General features: G+C 40.9%; 1 protein-coding gene across 1 annotated transcript in view; it reads left to right on the top strand.

Annotated features, from left to right (window-relative positions):
• TBX20 (T-box transcription factor 20) overlaps positions 1 to 20,047 on the top strand; it is a 39,458-nt gene that overhangs the window by 10,307 nt on the left and 9,104 nt on the right. Inside the window, exons 5-7 of the mRNA XM_057367724.1 lie at positions 4,447 to 4,605; positions 7,954 to 8,030; positions 19,318 to 19,427. Of these exons, the coding sequence (XP_057223707.1) occupies positions 4,447 to 4,605; positions 7,954 to 8,030; positions 19,318 to 19,427 (346 nt within the window). The remainder of the gene's footprint in view (positions 1 to 4,446; positions 4,606 to 7,953; positions 8,031 to 19,317; positions 19,428 to 20,047) is intronic.

Below are 20,047 nucleotides of genomic sequence, written 5' to 3'. Positions count from 1 at the left end.
AGGGACAGATTTGAGAGTTCTTAGATGACAACAGGACAGTTCAGAAGAACGAGCATAAAGGCAGTGTTAGTAAATGAGGCATTGGGAAGAGAGGAGCGATTTTGAATGCTGAAATGTAGGGGTAACTAATTGGTACTGCTAAATAATTGCAGAATACAACGTATCAGAAATCCCTTCCCTCATGTGGCGTTTAGTGCCTGGGCTGTGTGGGACAGTGGCCATCTGTCTGAGCTGTGTTCTGTGCAAATGCTTCTCATCCAAAAAAAGRATTTTCACTGATTTCAAGAACTGAGAATTGATTCACAGCCATGATCATTTAAAATACATCCTGGAAATAACAACAACAAAAGTAGCTGAAACTCCCAAACAAATAAACAGAAGAAAGCCCAGAAAGATGCCTCTGTGTTGCACTTTTGTAGAGATCCATCTGTGGGTATATTGTTCTTGAATCCAGTTCCCACTGCTGCTCCCTTCGTGACTAGTATGGAGAAGTTATTTTCCCCTCTCTTTTATTTCATAATCTGTAGAAGGGCAAAGCTGAAGATTTGTGGGCTCTATCACCGAGTGATGATAGAGCAGTATACGTGAGCACTTAAAAAGAAGCATTTTTCATCATAACAGGGGCCATGTGTGCCTCTAATAAAGGGCTGGCAGCAGTATATCGCAGGCTAGTTAGGAGTGCTGCAGTTCCCAGAAGCCCAGTGGAGTAGGAAGCAGGAGTAGGTCTGAGGAGCTGTCGGGAACTGAGACATGTAGCAGAGCAAGAAGATGTAATCGTCTCAAATGCAGGCAGTGGGAGAAAATGATCYGTGGAGTTTGAGATGCAGCCTCCCCATTAATTTCCGGAGAARCAGAGGTTTATCCCATTCTTCACACAAAGGCTCTGGACAGCTGACAACAATGGGAAATTTTGTGTGTTCAGTTCAGGATAARCCCTGAAGGCTGTGTTGAGGTTTGAGTGACAGGTGTTACACCTTCATGGAGCACTCCCTTTTCAATATTTTGTGGGGATTCATGTTCCAAATTAGGAACCATGTCTGGTTTGATGTGCTGCCTTATTGAAGCTATGTGARTACCATCATTGGATGATCAGTAGAATTAAGGAAGAAATCAGTAYTCTGGAGCCTTTAAGGAGGACTCACTGTACTACGGTATTTCTGAACTCCTGTGTRTAAAGAGGAGAATAAAAACACAAATTCAAATCTCTCCCTTCATTTAGAAARAGCCAGTCTTCACTTTTTAATTATGTTTGATAATATGTGTTGATTCCTGAGAAAGTGTTGATGACCCAAAAGGCGCCTTTAAATACTAGTTACAGGTAGGGAAGACGGATCCAGCCTGATTCCAGCTTGTTCTAGTTGCTTGCTTTCTTCACCCTCCAGAAGACAGTTATGAATGTCTAAGGTAATTGCGGTTTATTTGTAGGGTGTTCACTTCCTGAAAAGGAGTCTGAAGAAAAGAGAGGCATTTGTTTGTTCTAGCATATGTTTGTTTTCTCTCATTCTCATTCAAGGAGACTTTTGGAGTTGGCAAACATTTCTGCCTGTGTACCTTCAGAAGAATGTGTAACCCCATAGTTATGCACATATTCTCCCCAAGCATCAGGCAAAAGTCTTATCTCTGTGTGCATGACATAGAGCTTGCTCCATGGAAACRCTTTCAGACATCCTTACCAGAGGAAAGACAAGTTTCCTGTCATCTGTGCATTTTTACAGCCAAGCAAATGCCATTTTTCTGACTGCAAAMTATTTACGAATGTGACATTTTCCCCCCAGATTTTTGGTGATGTTCTTCACAATAAGTGTTTTCTTTAGGACTTTAGGTTTCTCTTCACTGGAGTGCTATCATTCCTGGTTTACAGTGAGGTGAACCATGAGTGTATACATTATTGTAATTGTTTTTTTGGCATTTACAATAGCAAAATTCAAACACATAAATGTTTGCAAAAGCAAATGCAAAGCTGTGAACGTGTTTAATAAGTAACTCTGAAAGCAGCGGGCTCGGTGTGGCCACAAGGAGTTATGCCCAAGGTTTTTTATAGTCAACCACACAAGTTAGGAATCTTCATGTTTTCAGAAAGAAAACTTTACCTGGTAATAGTATTATTAGTGAATATGGAAGTGGCTGTCACAGSACAGTTCCTGAATTCAAAACCACCTTGGAATTTTGCAGCTGGCATCCAGACTGCTCTGTAGCCAGTGGGAGCCAGATGCCTACAAACCTGCCTGACCTTACAGAACTCAGGATCCCATAAGGAGGGATCCTGGTCATCTTCCCTGCTGCAGACTGTCGGCACAACGGTGGATGGGGTGGCTGGGGGCTGTGGCTGCCAGCAAGTGTGTGCAGGGGCGCTGCCATGAGTGTATGTCTCTTGGGACATGCCAGCAGGATTGTCACAGACCTGGCATAAGGGATATTCTGATAGCTACACAACCAGGAGGAGTCTTCTCAGACTCTGAAGCAACTCTGTGAGGTTACTCTGTGAGGTGCACCCTGTAAATCTAACTCCTTTGAGCTGTTTTTATATGGTCCCAACACAGCAAGTTGCACGGGTGGGTATTAAGGAGTGTTTTTGAGCATCACCAGCGGCTTGCATGGGGGTGCAGGTGGAGTACCACATGTATAGACCCTCAGGAAGGAAATGATGACCCTTACCTTGGCCACGGGGTTTCTGTGATCTCTTGGCTACATTTGGTATTTGTTTTGTACATGAATGACCAGACTTGCCTCTGCTGGGAATGAATGATGTGGAGCTCCATGGCAGGGGATGTTATCTATGTGCACTTTATTTTTTGGAAAACTTTCATAAGGGATTATGTGGTCTTGYTTGAGAAATGTAGTTTCTCTATCACAGTTTGCATTCAGAGAGGAGTGAAAGGAAAGGGCACGTGTGGGAGCTGCCCTGTCACATTTTTTTTCTCCTTCYGCTCAAATGCTGCACAGATATAATGCCTCCACATGGATATCATGGCCATGAAAGGCAATAAAAAGCACCAAGGTCTGTGGGCCAACCCCCAGGAAGCTCATCACCATGCACACACCCTGCTTTAAAATGTCTCTTCCATCTGCTTCCATCTGCAGTAACTAGGGTGCCAAGACAAAATTTTACAAGGAGAGGGAAAAGTGCTAAGGGTATTACAGGAAGGGTCCATGGTCTTTGTGTGTTCCTACACAAAATCGTGAAGTGCTTTGAAAAAGGACCTGAGCTGCCTAAAGCAGACCTGCAACGCTTTCAGGATGATGGTTCCCTGTCACTGTAATGTCTTTCTTGTTGCTGTGTGCCTCCTGCAAAGGCCCAACGTGAGTCTTGGCAATATTTGGCCCCAAAGGAGCAGCAAAGAAAAACGCTGATGGAAATTGTAGCCATGACATAGCTCTCTCAGCTCTCCACTCCAATGCAATGTGCAACCTTTCCCATTGACTTAGTATGAAATACTGCACCGTTCCTGCTATGTTTCAGCTGAAGTTAACGCTTCCTGAGGAATGCACATTAGCTATTCCAGATGTACGGAGCCGACYGTAATGTCGTTATGGCCCCTGCAAAATAGAACCACCCACACCATTGCCAATTTYGTCTTGTGACTGTGATTATATCCAAAACAAGGGCTGGTGTGAGCCGAGCTCTGTATTTAATTCTTATATTGAATACTGTGGTTAGAGGCAGCCCAACAGGCCTCCAGCCAGTGGTAACTGAAGCAAGGGGGACTCTTGGTTTGACTCCAGCGAACGCTGAAATTGGTTGGTTGGTTCCTTAGGTTTAGAATTGTTTTGGGAGCTCGTAAACAATTATTAATGAGGATAGAATAGCGAAACCCGGTCATTTGGGGGTTCCGTCCTGGTTTCCCTCCTTGCTCTCATTTTTGGTAGTCTGCGGTGAGGACCATCTATGAAGTAGTTTGTTTTAAAGGYTTGCCACAGTGAAAGGCTACGTGGAGTTTTACTTTTGGTCAGATGGTTTGGGTTGCTGCTGGTAGGTTTTTGGATGGGTCTAATTTTTTCCGTTGCTTTTTTTTCTGAGGGATTTGTGACTGTTTTCGTTCTGCACCTGTGCATTTTTCCAAGTGAGGGCTCTTGGCCGTTAGCTTTCAGGAGATCCATATTCACACCTGCAAACCAGTGCACACTCTGGCAGTCACTAATTCTGTATGYAAAACACCTCACCTGTAGGAACAGGTATTTATCCTTCAAGAAATGCATGCTCACCAGTGATGTAGGAGTGAGAGGAGACTAGCTCCTGGGATGCCTGCTTTTCCACCTTCATTTCCTGGAACTGGCCAAAGGAACTGGAGAGTTTGCTCTGCAAACCAGCCCCTGGCTGGTTAGATTTTGGATGATTCCCCTGCCATGTTAATTAGATCATTTTCTTTCCCTGCCATGGTTTTATAGCTTTTGAGAGCCCTGCCAACCTTCCTCTGAGGACAGTGCTTTGTCATTTCTTTCTTGCAGATCATTTTGAACTCCATGCACAAGTACCAGCCAAGGGTCCACATCATTAAGAAGAAGGACCACACAGCTTCTTTGTTAAACCTGAAATCAGAAGAGTTCAGGACATTCATCTTTCCAGAGACAGTTTTTACTGCTGTCACTGCCTACCAGAATCAGTTGGTGAGTAGAGTTGATAATTTCCACAGATATAACTAGATCCCACCCTGCTGAAARCTCCCTTCTGCCCAATCTAAACTAGGAAAATTTCTGCCATAACCCACCTTTCCATACCAAATTTATTCGCATTCATGAGTAATTCCTGAATATACAGTAGTACTACAGACTTCAAAGAGCTGTGGGGATTATTCATGAGAGTAAAAATGACAAGTAAGAGGCTTTCTTTTGTCTTGCCTTCTGTCTATAAAAAGCTGCTTGCATATTAACATTTAGTCATTTTCTAATTATAGCTCATTAAAGAACTGTTCTTATTTGCAGTGATCTTTCATGCCACAAGCTACGAGCTGAGAGAGATTCTGGYTTGCACATGATGATTTCATGGGCTTAAAAAGTTGACTAATTAAGCTGTAAGGTTCAAATGTAAGAAAAATCACTCAGAGATATGCTTTTCAGAGGCTGCCCAGATTACATCCAGATGTTTGAATTTCAATTTGCATGCCAGTGAATAATATATACAAAATGGAGGAGATCATAACAATGGATTGCTAATGAGTAATTTTAGGACGTCTATAAACACTCAGAGAACAGAGGCTCTGCTTGATGGTGGATTGGGCTTTAATATTCAAGTCAGTGGAAATAAGTAGTTGCCTTCTGTGTTATTCAGAGTGTGCTTTAAGGGCTTACTGACTATGGCATTTCAAAAAAAAAAACCACCTATTTAACTTCTTAGAGCCCTCAAGTTAAAAAAAATATAGGCACTGCCCAAACATGTGGGTGGGCAGCATCATAGAGTTAAGGTACCTGCTGGATTATTTAAAGAAATTGGTATTTCTTAATATGAAGCAAAAGTAATTAATTTTGAAATGCTATGAATAAAATGAAAGTACTGCATAGAGGGCCAAGGAAGCTCTGAAGATAATAATAGTAATACTAAGTCTGTCCTTTTGACAGACCCCACATCCTGCTTTAAGACTTTAATGTATTGATTTAAACTCAGATTTGTATCTGAATGGTGTAGAAAACACACTCAGCACCTGGCAATCTCAAGAAAATAATGTTTGGACAGGCAGTTAGATTTTTCCTCGTAACTCTCTTTAGAAACCAGCAAAATAGTAACAGGCACAAAATYAGCTAAATCTGGAATTTATTTCTGTAGGATGGATTTGTGTCTASCAATGATATTTAGACTAGAGATGTTTCTGAACTAACCTTCTCAAAGCACATACATTGAGTCCTGGAAAATTTCTCAATGGAACATCWCCGGAACCCCTAGAGGTTGATGTTGTCATTTTATTTATGACTAATGAAAATGGAGCCTTTTTTCATTTTTGCCATTTCTTTCAGAACTGTTTTAAGGAGGGATTGATTACATTTCTGGAGGTTATTAGATAAAAGCTAAATACATTACACTTTCAACAAACTATCTCATAATTTAAGATTTAAAGGGCACACATTTTTTTAAACAGTCAAACCACTGCCACAGAGTTGAATTGTAGGTCAGATTTCATTTTAAAATGCTTTCTAGCAGATGTTCTCWGATTGTTTGTGAGACAGTCTCTCAGGAAAAATATGGTCATAAATGATTGTGAGTCTCATCTGGCTTTGGTGGATGCAAAAAGTTTCTCCTGTGATGTCATACCAAAACTTTAATATTAGGAAGATGCAAGTTTGATTGGTGAAAAGATGCTCAAGAGATGAATAGACATCCTTATTGTTTTGTAGCACAGTTGGCTTGGTGTGCTGGTGATCTCAGTCCATGGAACTAGTTAGAGCTTGTCTTTTTTTGAGGTAGTTTCCAGAACATTGCCATAAAAATATTCACTGGATGTGATATATTCATTGCAATATTACCATGAGTCGAGGGCTTATGGATATCTTGGAAGTAGAATGAGACTGCAACAATTTTGGGAGCTGTTTCAAGGTCCTTGTGACCAGGCTTCAGTGTTTCCACCAGTTGTACCTGAGTGATGAGACAGCCTCAAACATTTGAGCAGCGCTCAGGTCCATGGTGTTTGAACAATCCACTGCACATTATTAATAAAAAAACTCAGATTTGTCTTTGTCAACATGTCCCTTCCTCTCTGGGTTTGCCTTCCAGAAGACTTCTTTCTCAGAATTAAAAGTTAAGTTCAGTTGTCCTCTTGTTTTTGTATTTCTTTTTTTTTATTTTGGGGGAGAAGCTACCCCATTTTGAAATACATTTGTTTGATCTCATTGTTTGAGGATTTGGAAAAGATTCTTTTTTTTTTTTTTTAGTGAAGTCAGGCTGATAAAACCCCTAAATATGAAATGCTGAGAACTTCTGATTTTCATGGGCTTATGCTAGAGTTGGTGGCATTCATTGCCTTGCAGGACCCATCCTGTGTTGTCTTTCATCAAGCTCTAACTCCCACTTACAATTTTATTTTTAGCTCTTGGAAAAAGTATGGCTAGAAAATCCAACTATTATAACTATGTCTCAGGTTTTATTCACCAAATCTAAATTGGCTGGATAGATAGAAAATTTCACAAGGACAATGTTGTAGTTTTTTTACTGCTCCTCAAAAGGGAGGAGTATTGAAAGCCATCACCATATGCCTGAAAAGTTTCACTGTGAAGTTAGGGGGACCTGAGATGCTTTGGGGCCAGAGGSATTCCTGGTCAATGGGTTGCTGTGTCAAAATAGAAAGGCTGACTGAATGATTGGGTAGGTTTATAGATGTCTTTGAAGAAGGGAGAAAAGTTTTTATGCATGAATTGTTTTTTAAGGACTGTGATGGTTTCAGTGGGGTTACTCCTTCAATCCAGTCTGTGTGACTCTAAATCTGAGTTCTCCCCACATTTTCCCTTCCCTTCCTCAGCCTTCTTTCATGCAAAACCAGTCAAACTGCCCCTCTGTGGTGGCTGGTAAGCCTGCCTGAAAGCATTTCCATCCCAGTAAAAAAAAAAAAAAAATAGATGGTGTTGAATTGAAGCCATGGCTTCAGGTCGTTTGGACTTGCATTGGGTGATGTGCAGCTCCACCAGGCAGCCTCAGCTGTGAGCAGGGTGATTTGTACTGCCCGTGGAAAAGACAACTGATGGATGCCATMAAAGTGTTTGGAAGCCCTAATGCTGTGGGTGGGTTCCTCTGGCTCGGGGCAACAGGAGGGCTGAGCCTTCTGTGCCCTTTGGTCTCCCCACTGCCATGTGTGCAAGGCATCCTGGTTTGYTCCTCAGCTTTGCAGTGTCTCCAGAACAGCACACACACATGCACATGGCACACAGTTAAAATGAGYAGTGAAGGCACAGGGGATGGGCTGGTTAACACTTTGTACGCTGCAATTCCGTAACACTATATTCGTGTAATGTTGCTCTTTTCTGTGTTTCCAGATAACCAAGCTGAAAATTGACAGCAACCCTTTTGCTAAAGGATTCCGTGACTCTTCCAGACTCACTGATATCGAGAGGTAATGGGGACTTTCTGTTTACTTTCCATGCAGATAAGATAAAGAGAAGAGAGGGTTTGTAGGAAAAGCATCCTTTCAACTCCTGAGAAGCTGTGCATTTTAACGTTATCTTGCTGCATATAGTTAGACTCCTCCACCTCCTTTAAAAATACTTATAAACTTTATGAAGAAAGAGCTGTTCTGAGTTTTGACATCTGTTCCAGTTGGGGCCGATATACTCGTCTTTCTCAGGGGGCTTCTTGAAGGGAGAAGAGGGTCMGTTTTACAACTTCAGAATGAAAAGCTTTTTTCTTATCTTGCCATTTAATCCTGTTGAGGGCTGTGAATTGGGTCAGTGGGAAACAAGGGCAATGGTTCTGTGAAAAACATCTTTACAGCACCCCACTGCCCAACAGAGTGGAAAAGAGAGAGGAGAGGCTCCCAAAATTCACTTCAGCAGTCCCAGACACTGAATCAGCAATTACTGCCATCAGGACGACTCCCATAACTCCCACCCTGACAACAAAGATGCCATTTTTGTTTCGCCAAAGTTGTATTGCAAACTGCAYCAGGGGAAAGCTTTATCTGGAAACYGTTGTGTGTRTGTACAGCTCATTACAAGCAACTGCTGCCATAGGGASAGAAGAATTAACCCACAGCTGAGTTAGGAAATAAACTTCAATCTCTTGGTAGCTTTCCAGCAAGCCACATTTTTATGATATCRTGTCAAATAGCTTGGCAAATGAAGCAGATTAAGCTGCCTGTGTCCTTTAAGCTGGAAGAGAACTCAATGGAGATGGATATAGCACATCCAATTTTTCCTATGAGCACACAATCATGAAAGAAAGTTTGGAGAGGCCAAAACCCCCCAGGCTCCTATGTGGGGATATCCAGATGTGTGTGAATTATTTTTCACAGGTGCACACAGAGGACAAACTTCTCAATGAAGTCATAGCCACAGAGATAGAGGAAGTCTTTACAACAGTTCAAAAGTCCATCTATCTAAGCAGATCCATGGATGGGAAATAGTGGGATCCCTTACACACCTTACTAGTGACTGAATCATTAGTGATCCATTGAGCAAATGGGTAAAAGAGCAGTAATTTGGAGAAAGAAAGCTTGTAGGCTGCAGTGCACACTTGCCAAGTTGTTGAAAATTGTTACTTAAGTGAAAGCTTTCATTAAAAATAAAAACCAAAAAATCTAGGCAAATTGAATAAAAATAGCATAGCCTGCTATATTGACAGAATACTGAGGTAAAGAACATCCAAAGCTCAGGTTTGTATGCAATAAGTAGTCAAGGGAGGGCCTGTCAGAAAAGGCTTGCTTGTTTTACAGASAAGAGACATCTAATGGCACAGCTTTGCAAGGGCGGAAGGAGTCTGAGCAGATAAGCTGGGAGAAAAACTTAGTTACCTCTGTGCGGATGAGCCGACTATCGTGGTGCTGGATACGAAGGGAATTTTTCCAGAGGACATCTTATTATAACAGCACATGGCATGGAGTCAGAAATGCTGAGCATAAGCCACAGTGCCCTTTTGTTTATTGATAAGTGTAAGAATAGAGCCTGAGACAGGCAGCAGAGCCCAGGCACAAATGTTGCCATGAAAGATAAGGCAGACAAATGTAAAGTCTGCAACAAATGCGAGAAACAGAGTGTGAAAGGTATTAAGATGACATTAAAACTCTGGATTTGAGAGTCCAAGTTTGGGTAAGGTCTGATTTTGACTTAAATTAGAAAGCTTTGCCTTGATTGCTATCACAATAGCATTTAAAAATAAAAAATCTGCTGCACAGCACATCAAGTCATGAGATAACAGAAGTGTAACATGCAAGTGGACCGGCAAGAGACTGAGAATTGCCTAAGTTATACAATATGGTCCAGAAATATCAAGGGGTTTATTCAGTTCTCCTTTAAAATATTCAGGCAGATGAGACATCATTCTCTAAGTTCCCACTGGTTCTTTGGATTTCATCTTAGGACCAGCAAAATTGCTTAAAGAAATCTGAAACAAAGCAAAARAAGTAGTAAATTGAGATGTGACAACAGGAAGAATTTCTCACTTGATGTCTGTTGCCACATGCATTGCAAATAGGTGAACGTTGAATAGTACAGCACAGCTCTTGCTCAATCTAGTTGGAMACTTAGCTATTTCTGTAAGATCACTGCTGGAAAAACACTCATTTGCTAAAGAAAAGACTATAAAAGCTAAAGCACGCTTGCACAGCTCTTGAAAATTGAATAGTGATCTAAAAGCTGTGAGAACACTTTCCCTGCCCTGCTCCCTAAGCAGACCAGCACGAAGTACATGCGGGTGTAATCGACAGCGCAGCGTGGTGATCCTGACGGGCTCCTGTAAAGCATCCCGCGATGCTGGGGCCAAGACAGCGCTCATTTATCCTGAGTTCCAGCTTTTTCAAATGACCTAAGTAGTGTGAAAGCGTACAGAGCTTTGTATTTCATTTCCAGGTATTTAAGCCTGCTTTTTTCCTAAACAGCCTTTGGGGAGGGAAACAAATCAGATCAATTGATCTTTGGAGACCTAAAGAAATTAAATTAGTCTGGAGTCAGTTACTGCACTAAACCATCCAGTAATTGGATTGCTTCTTGTAACTGATTGAAAACAGCCTCTATCTGTAACAATATAGGGAGCTTTTCTTTATAGTAGATCTGAGAGAAAAACACATCTTTTTATGACATGATGACAGAAATTGCACTTTTTTAACCTAATTGAATATGATTTTATAAATATGTGACTTTAACGATTTCAGGCTTCCCATTCTAGATTTACGATCCTTATGTAAGAAATTCAAGCTGCAAATGCCTTTAGGATTAAATCTGTTGGCATTGCATGTGTTGGAGTTGAAATAATATATGTAAATGTTGTGAAATTTGCACAACAGTAGAGGAGGTAGGCAACAGCAAAACTTTTGAAATGCCTGCATTTTCTTTTGTTTCTGTCCAAATAGGAATGGTTTCCTTGTAATCATAGCTATATGCAACCTTTTAATTATTGAAAAAAAAAAAAATTGGTAAGTTTGGTACATATTCAATTTTTATCAGGATGCAAGATTTCTTCTACTTTCAACCCTTTCCCTAACTCACTTGTGACAATCTATTTACGGCAACAGGGCAGACTTTATCTGGGGCTACTGTGATTTAGATAAGTTTCTRACTCACCTTTTGATCTTTTTACATGGTATTTACATCTCCTCTACTATAAAAAGGCTCCCACAGTGGTTGTGACCGAAAAAACTGAACATTTAGCAGCAATTACCAGAATGTGGAGCTTAGCATACTGTGGTGTTGACTATGGGATGCCAAACTCAGTAATGAGGCATTTCTGCTGAAGAAAAAACTGCCAAAGGCATAAAGAATGCAGAGGCAGAACCCAACAGACTATTTTTTTTTAATCTTGGGTCTGAATTTATCTTTTGAGTTGTAGTGAAGAATTAGACTGTTAAAAATAAATAGATAAATAAAACCATGATAATTACATACCATTCAAACAATCCCATGAAAAAGGTGATAATTTCAAGAGCAGGAGCCAACTGAACTACTGAATTTTAAAATAATGATCAGACAAGAATTGGCAGATCATAATCATGATCTGAACATTGCTAGTTTATTTGACCCAGTATGTGATAGGCAAGTTCAGGGTATGGATTTGTAGCTATTAAGGAGAATTTAGTGAATATATCCATCTGCACAAGTCTAATAACACTTCTGGGATACTTCAAGAGGCAATATGGAAAAGTATGGTTGCACACCCAAGTAATTTTTAGGCAGAGAAGGGAAAGATGGGGGGATGGGGAAATAAGAAAGCAGCATCCCAACTGGATTTGCATGGTAATAAAATTCCGGATTTTCCCCTGAGGAGCTCCATCTCTGAGATGTGGAAATACATCAWGCTGGCTTACAAGGCTGTAAGCAAAGTTCATGCTAATGCCTGGATTCAGGCGCTTCCCTGCTGAAGGATCAGCCAAAGCCACGTTCTCAGTGACAGGCTATGCACAGCCGTCCTCTCTCCCCTCCCTTCCCTGCTCACCTCAGAGAGCTGCCTTCTTCCCCATTCCTACTGCCTATTGCTGGTCTAGAAGAACATCCCAGAGTATTGAAAGCCAGTAATCAACAGCCAGAAATATAAAGAAATATATATATATGCTCTATGATCTACCCTCACATCCATGGCTAAGTAGGGCTTTGTCACAATTCTCCAACAAGTCAAACCCGCAGCCAATCTTTTATTCTCAGCTAGTTCTCCATCTGTAGATGCCAGCAACCAGCCACAACATTTCATTTCAGATATTTAGGTTCAGAGAAGAGAAATCTTGGATCTAGGGAGAAATACCAGGGACTCTGGTACCTGGATTCCTGGTATCTAGTGCCATTCCAATGTTGCTGAGGTTACTCCAGCCTTCAGCTGCTGCCCTGGATGGGTGGGTGGATTGGTCTGCACTTCCTGCCTCATCCCTTCCAGAACACTGCAGGTGGCTTGGATACCTCAGCAAATCTTGAAAGCACTACTTGCCTTTGTTTAGACACCTGAATTGCTCCCTTCAAATCTGGTTCCTCTGCCTCTGCTTGTTTTCAGCCAGGCAACTGTTCCTTTTCACCCAGCAGAAAGCCCCCTGTGCCAGTTAAATCCTCTTTAGTTCCCTAGTTKTTAAGCACTCATATTCTGGCTCATTTTCCACTTATGTTTTCTGTTATCRATCTTCTTACTTGCACGAAATGGTATAAAAATGTTTTATTATTCTAGTGGTTTCCACTCACCTCGTGCAGATGTAGTGTGTGCATAAGGGGAGGGGATGATGTCAAATTTGACCTACGGTTTCCACCCCAGAGGAAGTTTGCCAGGGACTCCCCCCAGCTACAGCTTCACAGTACTGCTCTGTCCTCACCTTTCATCCTTTGCCCAGAAAAAGAAACCATTTCTTCAGAAAGAAATGGTTGCTTCACTTGGCACAGTGGAGCTCCATGGGCCTGGCTATGTAAGACAGTTTTCTCAATTTTATTTGCAGTTGAGACAAGTGGGGTGAGTATACTGATAACTTCATGCCCCTTCTGTCATTACTTTTCCCATGTCATGGCTTCAGCCAGGCTTTGTCACATCCATGCATTCACTTCTCCACTCACATCCAACTATTCCACAGTTGCTGAATTTTTACTGAGAGGGTGACRGTAAACACCATTGCAGAGGTACACTTGCTCTTTCTTCTACAATCATTAAACCCCATATTTTTTATAATTCAAGACTCATTTTCCTTCTTTCTGAAAATTGTATATATTCTTGCAGTAATGCATCCATCCCAGTAGTAGCACTTGCCCAGTAGTTTTGACTTTGTATGAAAGTGTTTTGGGGCTGTGGATTTGCTTTTGGGCCAGGTCTGTGAGCCATTGTAGCCTGTAGGCCTTGTTTTGTCCCAGGTTGATTCAGTGTTGATCTAAGCAGTGGAGCAAAACTACTTTCTTCTGCTCAAGGATTTGGTCCATACCATGGACCATCCACAACCTGAATTACATGCTTATGGTCAGCCTCTAATATTTATCTACCAGTGTAAGAGCAAGTATATGTAGCAACTAATGTCTGTGCATATGTAAAATAGCAAATACAAGCCACAGGAAACAAAGGTTGAGTGATGTCTGAACAGAGGTTATGACAGCACATGTTGTTCACTCATAGTTGCTGTTACAGAAATGCATTTGTTCTTCCTGCTAGGTCATTTTGGTTTTTTGGGAGGTGAGTGTTTTTTGTTGGTTTTTTGAGGGGAGTTTTGTTCGTTAGTTTTTTTTGTTTGGTTTTTTTTTTTTTTTTTTTTTTTTTTTTTTTTTTTTTTACAGACTTGTTTTTAGCACTTGTGTCTTGGACAAATTAGTCATCTTTTCCCTTAAAAAAAGTTCTACTACAGTGCGACTTCCGACAAGTTTATTTTWGTGCCTTCTCAGCCCATTTATTCCATCTGTCTTCACCTCACCTCACTTCTGACGTCTTCTGTTATCTGGGCTTTCTTCCAAACATACTAACTGGCAGCTACAAAAAAAAGGAAACCTTTGAAACGCAGAACTAAAGAAGTCATTCAGGCTGCAAACTGATAATTCATACACTTTATATCCTGTTCTGTATTTTTCTTTGTGTTGGACTGAATGGCCAAGCAAAACACGATTGTCAGTTTTATTATTTTATTATTTTCCTTTTCTTTTCTTTTTTTTTTGGCATTGCTTTTCCTTGCAAAGAAAAAGAAAAAAAAATTTAAAAAGCAAACCCCATGGCACCAGGAGCAGGGAGCAGATTCTGAGGATATCCTTACCTGTCTGAGTACCCAGCACCTGAATAGCAAGGGGTAAAAAAAAAGATTTGCTGAGGCATCCAAGACACCTGCTCTGCTCTGAATTTTTTACCTCTTGTAGCCATTCCTGAAAGAGTAACTTATGGAGAAGGCACAAGCTCAGAATGCCTGGCTCAGCCACTTGCTCTCTCTCATAACAGCATGGCTTTAGCACATTTTCTTCAAAGAAGCTCAAACCTGACTCCCACTGGAATCGATGGCTGCCTGMGACTTTGATTCCATCTTATTTGTAGCCATGGTATCGATCTAAGATGGACACTGACACAGCCCTGGCTCCAGCAAGCTGCTTCTGAATTAGCTTTTCTGACACCTTGAACAAAGCTAAATATATTGTCTTAAACATTTTTTTTTGTCACAAAGAGAGAGTGTAGGCTTCCCATCTCCATTTCCTGTCTGCCAAATTCAGGAAAATCCACAGTTTCAGGTGCATGTTGCAGCATCCATGTTGACTGCACAATGGCCAGGAGAGCCTTCTTTTTTTCATGTCATCAGGGTTCATGGTCATGCACTTCAGAATCAGAGTCTCAGTGATCACCAGGCTGCTGTGCATGTACAGCTGAAGTAGAGCAATGGCAAAAGGTGCAGAAAAAATGACAGCAGAGATGCCTGCTCCCACCTAGAAAGAAGCCCTGTTCTTTTATCTTGATTAAAGTTGCTGCTCAGGGTAATCTGGGACTTCATCATCTCCTGAGAGAATTTCTGTGATCTGGGTTGACAGCAAAAGAAAGTGAGCACTCTCACACAAGACTTCAGCTGCTTCCCAAGTCAGCTGTGTTTTCTTCCCTCTCTCCCAGTTCAAATCCRTGGCAAGGTCTCCGGTTTGGTCTGCAAAGTGTTAGTGAATCATTTGTCAGTTACATCAGGGTTTTTTTATCTTCCTTTGGTCCTCTGAGGCTACTCTGTACATGCAGGGCACATTAACTAAGCTGAGACCAAAGACTCAGCTTGGAGATGCACGACATAAAGCATCCCTAGCTGGAGGTTTAGTTTTGGAATTGGTTGCCAGCAGAGGCAAGAGTGAAATGTCAAATCAAGAGGTTAGAACCTGCTCCCTGTGCACCCCGAACTCTATCTCATTGATGAATTCTCTCAGCCCTTCACATCATTTGATAGCAGGTTCAAATTTTGCTGGTTTATTCCTTGCATAAAAGGAAATAAGTGCTTCAGTCATAGTAAGGTTTATTGACAGGACTGGGCTCAAAATGTGCTTCTGTTGGAATGCAGATTATTTGGATCASCCTGAACTCCTTTTCCCTATTATCTCTCCTCACATTTGTCCTCCCTCAGCATCTTCTCTGTGGGTGTGYTTGCCAAGTCTTTTCCTTTCCATTTGGCACATGGATCCTTTTCCTCAAGCAGCTTCAGTCCCTAACCTGCTCTTCTCCAGCCTGTCATCTCCTACTATTATCTATCCAGTTGTACATGTTGCACARCTTAATCATAGTAATATATTGTGCTTATGTACATGCTTTTCCCTCTCCTCTGGCTATTTTCAAGATGTCTGTGAGTTGAAGAGCAGTCTGGAAGACTGAAACTTGTTGGTAGACCACACAAAAATATTTGACAGAAAGAAGGCATYTTTCCTTTATTCAATTGGCAGCCTGTGAACATCTCTCAGAACAAAGTTTGTTGCTAATTTATTTCTAATAGAAGAAACTGTGGATTTSTAAAACACACTAAAAAGTAAAAATTGTTAGGTTCTGGTATTAGATAACAAGTCTCTTATCACAAACAAGGAAACAGAAAGACAGAAGTTGAGCATGGAGTAAGTGGAAGTCACTTTGTTCTTCAGACCGTTTACTGTGGAGCAGTGCTGAAAAATACCAAAGACAGATTTAAAAAAACCTCCGCTATACTCTTCGCTTGCTATTTTTTGAAATTGAGCATAGGATCATAAAATGGCAAAGACTGATTTACCATTCAGTAATTTATGAAATTATTTCCATAAATCCTTTGAACCACATTGAGATATCTTATGCTGCATACAGAACTATARAGCCAGAAGTAATAATAACTTTCCCTTTTAGTTAGTAGTGTTAWTGTAATATTTTGGGACTTGAAAAAATGTATTGTATTACTCCACTCTACACAGCATCAGATTTGGGATAACCAAAAGACTTCACACTTCCATAAAGAGAATGTTCAGGAAGATTTTGAGATTTAAGTCCTTTTTTACCCAGTAGAAACAAAGGTATAAGAAGGAATTTGTGCTCCAGATTCATTCCTGCATTTTGAACTACATCCACAGGCACTTAATTCTTGTTAAAGTTTTGCTTCCTCCTATGTATCAACATTGGAGTAAGTCCTAAGGCACCTCTGTCTTTAAAGGGTGGAGAGGTTTGTCTTCTCTTTCAAACCTRTGTGGGAAACTCCAAATGTTTTCATAGATTACATAAATTGCAGCTGTTGTCTTCTCTATGGAGACTCCAAGTGATATTCTCTGAGGATGGAATATTGCAGCATGGTGCAGAGGCCACCACCCTTTCATTTGAAAAGMAAAGGGAAGGAAAGAAATCAAAGTGGAGATGTCTACTCTTGTTCTTCTAAGTGAAAGAAACAGTGGTTAAAGGGTAACTCAGAGATATGCTTTATTAGTGGAGAAAATACACCACTTCTTTTCCCCTCTGTTTGCTTTTGCACACTTAGGTGTGCTCAGCCTTTTCACTTTGTCAGTCTGTTTGGAGCTTTATATGCAGCATKTGTTGCATGTGGACAGAAGAGGATCCACCTGAAGATTCTCGGGGCAGTGCCTGAATTCTGGTGTGAATCTGAGCACTTTGCACTCACGATGTGAATCACAGCCTCAACCTCCAAAATGAAAAAATCAGTAGGTGTGGTGTGATTGCTGCATAAACAACCAACATCATTAGGCAAGACAAGCACGTGCAGTTTTGAATATTAAATCTCAGCCGCGCAGAAGGAATTGYTTCTGTGAGATTAGTTGCTTTCCCTGATCCAAGTTTCCACATTAGACCATTCCCTCTGCCATCAAAACCTTTGCCTCTTATGCTGGTGAATGAGATTAATCTTCCAAAACCCTTTGCATACTCTCTGCAACACTACATCATAAAATAAATAAATACATAAACCTACCACATAGTTCCCTGGTTTCAAACATTGCAGATTCAGGGTTCACTAAGAAGTCATCTCTCTTTTTCCTTTAAAAGAAGACAACCATATAGAATAATAGAGTTCTCTGTCTAGCATACAAACCCATCTGGAAAGAATTTAGTCTGCAATAATTGTGGGTATTTGATTTAGCTTTAAATCCCTGTAGGTAATCCAAATGTAAATTTATTGGGGTGAGTTTATCCCCAAGCCGCCATTGGATCCAAAGTTTTAGAGGTGAAATTGGCCCACTGCGCTAAAACTAGAGCCTGCATTGTTTCTGTTGCATCAGGATATCATTACATGCTGTAATCTCTGTCATTATAAGCAGATCCTTACTAGAATTAAAATCAGTAGAGACAAKACAGACAATCACCTGTATCAAATTTATTTTTCAGATCTTTACAGAATAGTAATTCTTTGATTATGGATATGTTTATATACCAGTATTTAAATCACTCAGACAACACCAGTCTAATTGGTTATTCTGTTATGCTGTACTCATATGAAATAGTCCTTTTGGTCAAGTAAAATTCTTTGCRTTTCACATTCTGCTTCAGAAGAAAGCCTAATGTTTCAAGAGGCATTCAGCACATAATGTAAACAATGCCGTCTGTCTTTTTCTTTGGAAAATCTTCTTTGAGATAGCCCTGATATGCCTACTGTTTTCAATCACTTAAAAGGCAGTAATCCAATTATATCATCCTCTATGTAGGAACTGCCATTGCTTTCAGTCCACTTCCAATCCTGACACAAGTAAATCACTTTGATAAGATCCTCTCTTTATTTTTTTTCTGAGGAGACTAGCATAAGTAATGATGCCAGTGATAGACCAAGGACAAAATGACCATAATGGACTTTCTGTAGGAAAGGAAAACATGTGCCATTGTGATTTATTATGTTACTTGGAAAATATTTTTCCTTAGAATTTCTGTAACAGACACACTCTCCATGCAAAAGGCATTAGCAAGTATGAATGGGCAAATGGTAAATTCAGACAAAACCTTAATCAAACAGCAGATTTAAACAACTATTACTGCTTAGATTTCTTACATAGAAACAGAAGGTCAAAGCCATTTTGGAAATGTGCCTAGGTAATTTTCATCTTTGGTATAATGCCACCTACTTACATGGAAATGTGCTGGGAATGTGTAAGGTTGGAGCTTCCTTACAAACTGCTAAGGCTTATCATGCAGATATGGCTTCCTTCTATTTAAAAATGGTCTGTGTGACTTCAGTGCTTTGTGCTACCAGCGAGGCAGGGGCCTGGCAGACACATCTGACCTCCCAGAATAGATGTGGCACAAGATCAGTAGTATCTGGAGACTTCCTCCTACAAACTGCCCTCCACTCCGATGCTGAGAGAGCATGGCCAGAGCTGAGCTGTCTCTGGACACACCTATCTTTGCCCCTGATTTCAGCAAAACGGGAGAGCAGCAAATGAGGTGGTCATGTGCAATGCAAAAGCTTGTCTGAAAGGAGCTGGGCCACAGGTGTCTCTTTGAACCCAGACTCATCACTCAGCACAAATAACTGCAGAGTTTGCATTTTCAAATTAATGAAGAGTGCTGGTCTTATATTCACTGAGACCACATCCAGGAAGCACRGTAGGAAGTTCACTCTGCTTTGCTGGAGAAGCTGGTAAGAGATGATCAGCAATATTAAAAAAACACAGGCCAAATCCRGCATTTCCAATGCCATGCTATGAGGTAAGTCTTTTGTTAAGTGATTTTGGAGAGTCTGTATGTGAAAGCTGTTATCTGTACAGAAAAAAGGCATTAYATTCACCTTGATGAATTTGGATGCTGTTTAGGATGGTATTGATATATGAGATTGTTTCCCTTTACAGAGAAAGTGTGGAGAGCCTTATCCAAAAGCATTCCTATGCCCGATCCCCCATTCGCACCTATGGAGGAGAAGATGATCTTGGAGATGACAGCCAGGCAACACAAAGCAGAGGTAGGAAAATATGGTCATGAGGGAAAGTGTGGTGACCAAGTTATGCCTGAGCAAATTGTAACTGGTTCAGTTCAGGAGGCAGTTTTAGAGATGCTCATATAGTCTTTGCCATCAGAAAAGAGTTGGTTCTGCTTCCTCTTCAAGATGTTTGTAAACCAGACAGCTCCATTACTGTGATGCTGAGAGCAAGCTAACATTCCCCGTTTCTTGGCAGGATTTGCCAGCTGGGCTCTACACCATTTGTAAAGTACCAYRTAGGTGTGCCACTTGCTGCCCCTCCAGCCTTCTGTGARCAGAGGACTTAGTTCCGACTATCTTCAACTATCCTGTGGTTAACCCACTTKGCCTCCTCAGAAAGAAAAGTCTGTRGCWGCCTGAAAAAWTGATGTTTAATTGTTATCCCTTAGTCTCTCTAAAGTTTTTCCTGCTGAGGCAATTAGCCTCAAATGCTTTATCAAACAATTTGTCTGCTTTAGCGGTAGCAGAGGTAGTAGCAAGGCAGACTTGTTCTTTGTGGGGACACTTACTGGAGAAATTGCATCTGTCATAATTTGCAACTGGAAATAGAACTCAAACCCTTCCTGTGAGATTGCTGACTAGCATAAACTCGTGTTGCATTA

This window comes from Malurus melanocephalus, unplaced genomic scaffold (genome assembly GCF_030028575.1).
Source record: "Malurus melanocephalus ecotype Western Australia unplaced genomic scaffold, MMel_1.1 scaffold_83, whole genome shotgun sequence".
Taxonomy (NCBI): Eukaryota; Metazoa; Chordata; class Aves; order Passeriformes; family Maluridae; genus Malurus; species Malurus melanocephalus.
This window is presented reverse-complemented; position numbering and strand designations above follow the sequence as displayed.